Source organism: Anastrepha ludens, chromosome 2, assembly GCF_028408465.1.
Source record: "Anastrepha ludens isolate Willacy chromosome 2, idAnaLude1.1, whole genome shotgun sequence".
In the NCBI taxonomy this organism is placed as follows: domain Eukaryota; kingdom Metazoa; phylum Arthropoda; class Insecta; order Diptera; family Tephritidae; genus Anastrepha; species Anastrepha ludens.
Window position 1 is genome coordinate 70,990,488 of NC_071498.1, and position 11,776 is coordinate 71,002,263.

At 33.1% G+C, this 11,776-nt stretch overlaps 1 protein-coding gene across 1 annotated transcript in view; it reads right to left on the reverse strand.

Moving 5' to 3' along the window:
• LOC128871803 (neurogenic locus protein delta) overlaps positions 1–5,490 on the reverse strand; it is an 86,119-nt gene extending 80,629 nt beyond the window's left edge. Inside the window, exon 1 of the mRNA XM_054113886.1 lies at positions 3,880–5,490. Within this exon, the coding sequence (XP_053969861.1) occupies positions 3,880–3,939 (60 nt within the window). The 5' untranslated portion in view covers positions 3,940–5,490. The remainder of the gene's footprint in view (positions 1–3,879) is intronic.
• Between the last annotated feature and the right edge of the window lie 6,286 nt (positions 5,491–11,776).

The window sequence follows — 11,776 nt, forward strand, 5'->3', positions numbered from 1 at the left end:
ATAAATATATATATTTGAAACAAAGCAATATAAAGAAAAATGAAAATTATTCTAAAAAAAACTAAACAAAAAAATTTAAATAATTTTATATTTTATTTATTTAGGAATTAAAGCAGCAGAAATTAAAACAATAAAAAAAGAACAAAAAAAACACGATCACCATTTGATTCGGCGTTAAAAAATTCGTTTGTCCTCACAAGCTTTAACAAAGTTGCAATAGGAGCGATATCCATTAGAAAAGAACTAGAAGAAGCGTCATTATCTTCACAAAAGCCACTCATTTTCTCAGTAATGCCATGTCATTTTCCTGCGAGTCAACCAGCGCCTCTAGCTGATGAGGATGAAAACAATAGTTACAATTTCAATGTCACATTTGGATTTTATACAAAATTAGTGAGACACTACATTAAGTGAATTGTCACAAGCAAAACGGAGGATGCCACTGTTTTGGTACTACGCGACGAAATATAATTGCTTTGTGATGGTTGCTTGGCAGCCTGATTGGACAACTGTCAACGTAATTATGGAATAGGAAGAAACCGTGAATAGGGAACTGTTAAACAAAGCAGCGAATTATTCAAACTAAAATAAATCGCATAACAAAAAGTGAGAAAAACATCTGCTCAAAATCCAGTTTTTTTTTTTCAAGACAAAATGAGAAAAATTAAACTAAAACTAAAACTAATGAGATGAGAAGCGACAATGAAGAAAGAATTTGTAACTTAAAAGCGAATTTAAAAATTTGCAGCGAAAACCAATGAAAAATAAAACCAAAATTTAATATTAAAACACTAAAAAAAACAGCAAAAAACAGCTTGAAAAAGTCTATGCAAATAAATTTTTTCAGCTGCTCGCAAAGACCGCAGGAGATGCATTTCAGCAGCCAGCAAAGGACAGCAAACAAAAACACAATTAAAGAGAAGGCCGCTGGGAGGGAGAGTAGAGTTAATAATTTACAATAAAAACAAAATACAAAAAAAGCACGGAAAGAAATTAAAGTGCAGTAAGACGAAGGAATTAATTTGGTTAAGCAGAGCAAAATTAGCCACAAGAAAAAATCAACAACGGCTACAACAGATGATTATCATGCTGATGATCCTACACACCATAGGGCGCGCCGAGGGAAGCGAATCAACGACCAACATATGTTTTGCCGAGCAGCAGCAGCGACAGTTGTCAGTCAGCACACACAGCAAGAAACAATTTTGTAATTTTAGCAACGCTTTTGCTGCAAAGCAATTTGCATTTTTTTACAAAGTAAAAATATGCGTGCAAAGGCAGGAATATAAAAAAAGTATGCAACGAAAATGCTGAAGGATGGTGAGGGAAGGTACAAGTACAATACAAAAATTTTGTTTTTTCTAAAAGTAACTGCTGGTGGTGGTGGTGGAAGTATTATAGGATGCTGAGTGCTTGCTTTCCCTTTTTCCTCACTCCACTCGCTGTATTTGTTGCTTTCGCCTGCCTGCCTGCTGGTGGTGTTGCAAGCGCTAGCGGAACGTTGACCTACGCTGCGCGTCGCCGTTTTGTGTTGCACTGGTTGGTTGGTTAGTTGGTCTCAACTACAACAGCCCCGACAAGTTGACAGCTACAAGCAGGCAGTCAGACAGGCAAACAGTCGAGCCATGCCGTGACAAAGTCAAAGTGGCAGCAAGTGAGTCAGTCGGCTCAACTGTGTTTGCGAGCAGATGTTGTTTTTAAAACTGTATATTTAAACAAAAATGGTATACAAAAAAAAATGGCAAGTTGAGTGACTTTTAGCGCGCACTTGGGTTTGTTGAAAAAAGGCCCTTGAAAAATATGTCAACGGCAATCGCAGAATTTCTATAAATAGGACAGGCGCAAAGTCAAGGAACTATTTTTCAAAGCAAACATTTTTTATATTAATGAAATTGTGAAATAAAATTTTTTTTAAATATAATTTCAAAGTTTTTAGTTAAACTCAAAAAATTATACTGCTTCAAGCCAAGTTTCTTTGGAAATCTTTATTAAATGTTGCACAATTCCAAACTTTTGGTTAATAAAAATGTATATCTTTTAGTTTTCATCTGTTGTTGTAGCAGCATAAACATTCCCCATACTGACATACGGGGAATGCTACTGGAGTGGCAATTCTTGGCCGGATATAAACCCGGGTCGTTTCGGTAACGTAGAACCGACTGCCGTGGAAACGTTAGTTTTCAGCTCTCTTACTTTACTTATTGATGACCTTCATTCCCATATGTAAAAAATTTTCAAATTTAAATAACAATACAGCCAGCATCCATGCAGAGGGCGATTGTCTTATTTTAGGGGTTGCAGCGTATTTCTCATTAATTTCATTACAAAGTATATTTTCAATAATTTTGAAGAAGTGTATGGAATTTCTAACTCTTACTTCTATTACTGCGCCAAAAATTCAACCTCTTTCTCCACACTTCTATACTTTTGTAAGAGCTATCCAATTACAAAGGCAAACATTTGTTTGGATTTTCAAAATTTTTGGAACATGTGCTTAAGTGCCTCGAAAGAAAACGAATATTAAAAGTTTAACGACAGTAAATGCTCAGAAAACCTGCAAACATAATTTAATAAATCTACAGTAAGGAAAAAATTTCAAAAAGTCTAAAACAATTCCAGAAATCTTGCGAATAAGGTGGATTTTTGGAAAAACCGATTAGAGGTTGATGAAAACACCCACGCCTGAGTTGGAAAACTGTTCTTAAAAAATGTATAACAATATTTTAGACGAAGGTCATACTTTAAAAATTTGCAATGAGAATATTTCAAATACCACATACGAAAACAATTTAGGTTTAATTAAACACTAAATAGAAAACAAGTTTTGGTTGAAAAAAATTTATAGTGAAATTTAAGTTACAAAATTAAAAACTTACTTAGAAATTTATCGATTATAATTTAGTACTAAATTGGCGTAAAACTTAAAATATTTTAAGCAATTTTCCATTTCAAATATTTACAATGTAAAAGTTCGATAAAGTAGAAAGGGACTTCAAAAATTCAACGGCCAAAAATTTACTTATATTTCATATTTATTGCCTTAGCTTGAATATAAAACAATCATAGCATTATATGAAATCTTAAATAAAAAAGAGATTTGCACAATTAAAAAAAAAAAAAAACAAATCGATTTTCTTGTATTAAAAATGTATAGCCAATAGTTTTCCTTTAAATATTTTTTGGTAATTTTTACGATGGAGAAAATTGATAAATTGATTTCAGTTTTTGCTGTTGAAATTTGTTTTTATTTTTGTGGTAATATTAGCTACAAAGAAAATTGGTAAAAACTTGTAACTAAAACCTTTGACAAACAGCCTAATTTTTATTTCTTATATTAAAACAATTAAATCTAAACTTGTTTACCATTTCTTTTTAAAAGAACAAACAAAAACTCTTGTGATTTTATATTTAGGACAAATCTATTTTGAAAGAATTTCTAACTAAACAAAAAAAGTTTTACTAACAGTTACAGCTATATTACTATGTCTAGTATTAAAATATTTTAATTAAAAACCTGTCAGTTCTGTTTAAAAAACAATACATCTAATTAAACTTTAATTATCTAAAAAAAAGAAGAAAAAAAATTACTTAACATTTTTTTTTTTAATAAATGTCGCCTGCGACTAAAATCTAGATAGAATAAAAAAAAGTATCTGTTTAATTTCATGGAAAGCGACTTGTTATGGCTTTCATTATCAAATCGATCCTTACTTCACCTCTCCCTCAACAACCCTATTGTGATACTTTAAAACTTCTCGTTTAATAACTTCTTTATCTCTCCCATTCCAAAAATTATTTTATTTACTTTTCCTCCACCCCTAAATATCAGTGTCATTTTTCTTTTTTGAGCAGCTCTGAAACTAAAAAATCCAAACTTACCTCATTGACAATGACTAAGAGCGTTAGGATTGTGGCTGCTGTTAAGTTTATCCAATTCATTTTGAAAGATTTATGGTTTTAGGTATGTAGCTAATCCGTATAGGGAATTTAGTCCAAAGTAGTGTTTTACGCCGACGAATATGTCCAATTATAGCTGCCTTGTAGCGTTGTCCGCAAAAATTCGGTCTAGTGTGTTTTGTTTTTTTTTTATAAATAATCCTTTCTATATGGCATTAAACGATTTTTCACTTTTGTTTAGTTTCTAAATAAAATTCGTTGGATATTTTCTGTTTTTGTTTAAAATCAGCAGGAAACAGTTTGGGAGCACACAACTAATAACTTTTTTTTCTTCTGTTTTTGTTCTTAAGAAAGACTTTTTCGAATTTTTGTTGTTGCACACAATAAATTATTCATAAAACTATATAATTGGCTTACAATGTAAAATGTGTTTAGAAAACTAAATTTTGTTGAGTTTTTTTTTTTTTTGGTTTTGTTTTTGTAAACACTTTATTAACTGTTAGCTTAGCATGGCGCAATGTTTCTTTATCAATTTGGTTTTATCTTTATTTGAGATGATCTGTGAGATATTACATGCACTACTGTAGGCGCAGTTATTTTCAATTATTATATTTCTGATTTAAATTTTCCTGCATTCTGATTGATTTATTTAATTTGACACGCATGCACTTCTTTCCCTTCGATTAGGCGTCTTTTGCTTTTGCTTCCTCTTTTCTTAGTTTTTGCACAATTAACGTTAGTTCATATTTAATTGCGAAGTTTCTTTATTAATTGCATAATTTTTTACAAAAAGTAACGTTACTTCTCTCGCCGTCAGCTTTGCGTGGGCGATAGCAGCACCACGTGAACTTTTGACATTTCAGCGCTGCGCAGCTTGATTTCGTGCGTGTCGTCAACGTTAACCGCGTAACGTAAAGTAACGGTTTACTTACGTTTTGAACAGAAAAAATCAGATGCAAAATCAGCAAAATGTCCGCGCGATTTTTCACAAGTAGCTTTAACTTTTCCTCGTTTTTTAAAGCCTTTACACTAATTAAATTGCATTGTGAAGTTTGGAGTTTTAATCTTTGAAAATTTCGCGCCGTTTGAAATTTTATCTGCAAACGCTAGTTCGTATATACCTCGAACAAATTTCAACGACACAAAAGCACATGGAATGATTGCGTGGTGCATAAGTATGATAAAATTGGCCTCTGTCACCAAGTTTTCATTCTACACCCATTTTTCTGTCTTACGCATTTGCACTTATTCACTTTAAATTTGACTCCAGATTAAATGCAAGCCTTTATTGCATCGTCATTTTAATTCGTTTTCAATTATTTTTTCTTAACTATTTTAACTTTTTTATACAACGCGAAATTTTGCGCATCACTGCACATTTGCATACAAATTCTTCAGAAAATATTCCTCCTTATCGAGTAAAATTTTTCTTCACTCGCCTGCACGTCTTCAAACACTTTTTTCTTTTAAGAACTTATAGTAGCAGTAGCAACAAAGTAGTAAAAATGTCGCCGCTATGTTGTTATTGTGTTTGATTCAGGTTTACCTGCGTTTCCGTGCGATGCGCAAACTATATGATGTTTATCACGCAAACTTCAATTCAAAACTGCCGCTACGCTACGTCGCCAAGTTGCTACCGCCCGCAAAACTTCACCTTCGCAGCGAGCAAAACAACCAACTGCATTCTCTGCTCTCAGAGGCGTCCCTCATTTGCTGCCGTGTGTGTGAGTAGAGCAGCATATACCGGCATGCCAAAGTGTTGCTCTGCTTCCGCTTATGCAGTGAACGGCAGCTGCTCCGTCGACAGATGTTTTTCATTGTTTGCTTTTTACGATGCATTCGCATACTGTTGTTGCTATCGCGGTGGCGTTTGATAGCTTTGATGAGCTCTTTCACTACCATGAGCTCAAGTCAGAGAACAAGAGAGTGCGTGTAAGAGAGCGAAAGTAATAATTTGTGCTCATTGGCGTGCTCAAAAAGTGTTGCTGAGAAATGGGTAGTAGTTTTAGTAGTAGATTTTGTTACTGAGAAATATAGCAGCAGCTGCATGGTAAGTGTTTGTTGTTCTTGATTTTGCATGCTATCCAAAAATTTTAACAGTCTTTTATTATTAGTGGTAAAAGGAAGTTATTCCTAGTTGGATCTAGTTTTGTAGTTATTGATGTGCAGGATCAGGCAAGAAATTTACAAATAGCTTTGAATTTCATATACACGAAATCGTCAACGGGTGCAGTAGAAGGGCACGAATGGTTGTGGCTCTCAAACTGTTACGGCCAGTAAAGAAGTTGCTACCAATATTGGTATGTTTGAAGTTGTGGTGTGTGCGTAAATAAATATTTACCCATACACCCATTTATACAGTCAAACATTCACACATAAGAAATACCCAATATGTTGTCGTTATTAAACTTCTTGTACGAGTAACAACATAATCTCCAAGAACCTCTTAGGGAATAGTACTGGAATTGTATCTCAAAAAGGGATAGAAAAAGAAAATCTAGGACTCAATTTCCTCATTTATTCTTCGTTGCCCAATATTTTTAAAATTGGGTGTGCATGAATTTTGAAAAAGCAGAATTTTAGAAAGCAGAATTTTAAAAGGCAGAATTTTAAAAAAGCAGAATTTTAATAAGCAGAATTTTAATTAATTTTTTTGCAATTTACAGAATTTTGTCACCCAGAATTTTGTAACGAACGCTCCCGGTGTGCATTACATAGATTTTTTTTTATAAAATACCGATTTTTCCAAATGGGCATAAATACCGTCTTTTTCCGAAAATAACACACTGTCTTACTTTCGTTTTTGGTCCAAATACGCGCTAGGGCTTATTTTCGGGGGAGGGCAAAAATGAAAGTATATATATATATGTATATTTTTATTTAGTATTTAGAAATTTAAATTTATTCAATTACAGTCAAGTCATCTTCTTCTGGAACATCGTCATAAATAAAATTCTGAATTATATTCTGATTTTCTTCCAAAACCATTTCCTGTTGAATCATTGGTCGGAATCTCTCATGTCTTGCGATATAGCTATCATTAAATGAATATTTCTTGTCTAAGTAGCCTGTTCGTAGTGCATTGGAAACTCATTATCAGTTATTTTGTTCCATGAATTTTTTACGCAATTCACAACTTCGTTTAAGCCTGGTTTTACAAAATTACCTCGATGATTTCTCACCATTCTGTTTTCAATATATTCATTGATTTTCATCCGTAAATGATCCTTGAATGGCTTGTTTATTGCAATGTCGAGTGTCTGGAGGTAACCAGTCATTCCTGCCGGAATTATTATTTGATAAATCTTCCTCTCAGCAAGAAAGCTTTTCATGTCTTTAGCGCGGTGAGTACTGGCTGAATCCCAAACTAGTAAACCTCTATTCAGACCCCTCAACAGTGGTGGCAGCATAAAATCAAATCACTTTCTTATAGCTGCTTGGGTGCACCAGGCTTTTTCCCTTTCAATGACATAAATTCCTGAAACACCCAATCATAGTTTGCACGCCATTTACGAACCATACGGATATCCAGTATCTTCTCTTTACAGAACGCTACAAGATTTACACCCCTGGAGTCTTCCAGGATTGCCTTTTTGTACTCGACGGAATGGCTCTTGTGTTTTGTACTCATTTACCTGAGGTTAAAAATTATGTATTGTACTTTATTTTTAAATAAAATTACGTATGAGGAAATAATCAGACTTACAAGACTGAAATGAATGTACGTTGTATACTTGCACTGTCGCTCGATGTAGACTGCTGCCTTATTTTGCATTTTTAAGATAAATTCCAAGAATTAATGGAAACGAACCGTAGAGGTAAACAATTAGTCTCTCGAAAAATTTTGTTTCAAAAATTTCTCTGAAATACTAGTACTAGGTAAACTAAACATATTATTACTTATACTTAATAAATCAACAGCATTTTTTAACGAATTCTTTTTGACACATTATTTTAAATGGGGATTATTTTCGGGGGTTGTCTTATTTTCGTTTCACTTCTAGAGTTGATTTGGTCTTATAAGTGTGACGACGAAGATCTTTAAGCGTTTGAGTACGGAAAATTGTTTAATGCATATACTAAAAGTTCGGGATGAAATGCGTAGTAATATATTTTGTTTTTGGAAAACAATGAAAATGGTTGTAATTAATACTAGTTGTTATGTAACAAGTACAATATTTTTAATTCTTATATTGTTAAAAGCCACAACCGAGTTAAATGAATAAAAACTGCTACTGATATTACTACAACTGCTCTCAATAATTATACTAAGTAAAGTATTCTACCAACAGCAGCGTCTTCGCATTCTCGATACAAAACAAGAGAAGCGCTATCGGGCTGGGCCGTTTTTTTGGTATACGATGCGTCAGCGCTTCCCCGGACTCAAACGGTTAAGCAAATTGCGACACAATGTGGACTGAGGACTCCTAATTTCTGTAAACACCGAGGAACGTTGTTGTTGTAACAGCAAAAAAAATTGTTCCATTCACTTCCGAGGAATACTGCTGAAGTGACTGTTTTTCCGTTAATCTAGCGAGTGGTGTGAAATCGACCGCTTTGACTAATTATGAACAGTGTCTGGAATTTTTTCAGTACTTCGACCAGTGCATTGTCTCACTGGCTCGATTTTATTTATTAACGCACGCCCAGCAGGCCGCATTTGTGAGGGTCTACCTCCGTTGTTTGAAACAATTTCAAAGTTTGTATTATTTTTTACAATTTTTAACCTTTGTGAATCTTTAGGGACCAGCCAAAAAATAGAACGTATAGAAGAAAAATTCAAAATTAGGTAAAGTTCTATTATACATACTATACTTTCATGATTTTGACGTGATAACGTCTTATAATTCGATTTAACAGGCTGCACGCACGAAAAAATGTGTCGTTACCTTGCTCATTTGTCGTTACCTTGCTCATTTGTCGTTACCTTGAATGAACTGCAAGCGAGAGCGCGGAACGAACGACAAAGAGCACAATCGGTCCCCGCGTTCGGCAACGTTCGACATCTGGCTCTGTCCTACTTGAGTGAGCATATATACAATATGTATATATATGCGCATTTGTATATAAATTCACATACTTGTATTTGCATCTGCCTTCTTCCTATGTGCATGGTAATGAACCAATTCTCTGTTGAGAATAAACGATGATAGGAAAAATAGGAAATGAAAGGGAGTGTTTCAAATGTAATGTGTCTGGAGAAAGTCAAATCGATGATGATGCCTCTTATGGTTGTTGACTTATTAACGTCTGATGCACAATCGAAATTGAAGATATCTTTCATGAATTTGATAAATGTTTCGTCATTTTCCACGTTTGTATAAATGTAACTTGACCTATTCCATTGCAATTCCATTTACCTCCTCCTCTATATCCATACAAAATATCTATCAAACAAATAAAATTAAAATTTTGTTTTGAAAATGCAACCCTTACATCAGTATTTTCTTATGACGTTGTCATGTTAAACTATCGTCAGTAAACCGACTTTACAGACAACCTCTTTTTTTTTAATCTTTGGTACTATTATTAACAGTCAAGTCACATTAGGATTCATCAAGTATTAAACGGAGTATATTTAAGCATTTTGTACTTAGTAGCATTCAGCTTTCTCACAACTAAGGGACATAGTTCCAAATTAAAGCAGGCGCAGTTCCTGCCAGAAGCTGTCCACTTTCTAAATAATAGGAGCAACCTGCGATTCTTTCCTAAAATTTAACGAAGTCGACTTAAGCCCGAATTAAGGATCAGCGGTACTAGGTTTGTTTGGTGGCAATAAACGATTATCATCTTTTCAGTATTTGCAATACTTTCTTGATGGACAAAACTAGCCTCACAAGCGGCTTATGAGCTGATTAGGTGTTTTTTTACTCAAACGAACCGGTGATTTTTTAGCTATTAACTTTTTAAACAGTTGATGCTTTCCATTTCAATTCAACCGGGCTATTCGGGTCATGTTCTTCGATTTCGATGTAACTTAAATATGTTGCTCTCTGGTCAAAATAATGAGACACGTATTTTTTTGTTCGCCCGAAAAAAATTTTTTTCAAGAGTTATCGGCAATTTTGTTTTTCGCCTCAAACTCGATTTTTTTTTAATTATATAAGAAAAAATTTTTTTTAAATGCCCATAACTTAGTCAAAAATGAACCGATTTTAATAATTCTGGGTTCAAAATGATCGTAATTACTTACACAAGCGACTTCATGTAGAAACAATTGCAAAAAAGTAGTTGAAAATTTTTTATTTAGCAAAAAAGAAAAAAAATTTAAATTTTTTCAAAATTCAATATTTCAAAAAGTGTATTTTTTTTTTTTTTATAACTTTTTCCAAATCAAAAAAACATCTCAAACTTTAATTGAGCTGCATGCCTAGTAGCTAAAATGAGTTGTTTTTGAGTAATGAATTTTTGAGTAAACACCCTGTTTCGCACTTTTTGTTTTTTGCAAAATAAAAAATTTTCAACTACTTTTTTGCAACTATTTCTAAATGAAGTCGCTCGTGTAAGTAATTACGATCATTTTGAACCCAGAATTATTAAAATCGGTTAATTTTTGACTAAGTTATGGGCATTTAAAAAAAATTTTTTCTTATATAATTAAAAAAAATCGAGTTTGAGGCGAAAAACAAAATTGCCGATAACTCTTGAAAAAAATTCTTTTCGGGCGAACAAAAAAATACGTGTCTCATTATTTTGACCAGAGAGCAACATATTTGAGTTACATCGAAATCGAAGAACATGTCCCGAATAGCCCTTTTGAATTGAAATGGAAAGAATCTATATAAGAAAATTTTTTTTAATTGCTCATAACTTAGTCAAAAATAAGCCGATTTGAATGATTCTGGGTTCAAAATAATCGTAATTACTTACACGAGCGACTTCATTTAGAAATAGTTGCAAAAAAGTAGTTGAAAATTTTTTATTTTGCAAAAAACAAAAAGTGCGAAACAGGGTGTTTACTCAAAAATGCATTACTCAAAAACAACTCATTTTAGCTACTAGGCATGCAGCTCAATTAAAGTTTGAGATGTTTTTTTGATTTGGAAAAAGTTATAAAAAAAAAAAAAATACACTTTTTGAAATATTGAATTTTGAAAAAATTTAAATTTTTTTTCTTTTTTGCTAAATAAAAAATTTTCAACTACTTTTTTGCAATTGTTTCTACATGAAGTCGCTTGTGCAAGTAATTACGATCATTTTGAACCCAGAATTATTAAAATCGGTTCATTTTTGACTAAGTTATGGGCATTTAAAAAAAATTTTTTCTTATATAATTAAAAAAAATCGAGTTTGAGGCGAAAAACAAAATTGCCGATAACTCTTGAAAAAAATTCTTTTCGGGCGAACAAAAAAATACGTGTCTCATTATTTTGACCAGAGAGCAACATATTTAAGTTACATCGAAATCGAAGAACATGACCCGAATAGCCCGGTTGAATTGAAATGGAAAGCATCAGTTGCTTTAAGCAGCTGACGCTCGTTTCGTGTTTTGTTTCACTGTCAAACATCTTCAGTTTGGTCTATAATTTAACCATGAATCGTCTTACAAACGAACAACGCTTGCAAATCATTGAATTTTATTATAAAAATGCGTGTTCTGTTACGAAAGTTTAAGATCCATTTTTTATCGAAAAATTGTGTTCAGCGACGAAGCTCATTTTTGGATCAATGGGTACGTGAAAAAGCAGAATTGTCGATTTTGGAGTGAAGATCAGCCAGAAGAATTGCAAGAGCTGCCAATGTATCCAGAAAAGCTCACAGTTTGGTGCGGTTTATGGGCTGGAGGTATCAATGGACCGTACTTCTCCAAAGATGCTGCGAATCGTAACGTAACTGTGAATGGTGAGTGCTATCATGAAATGATATCCAACTTTTTTTT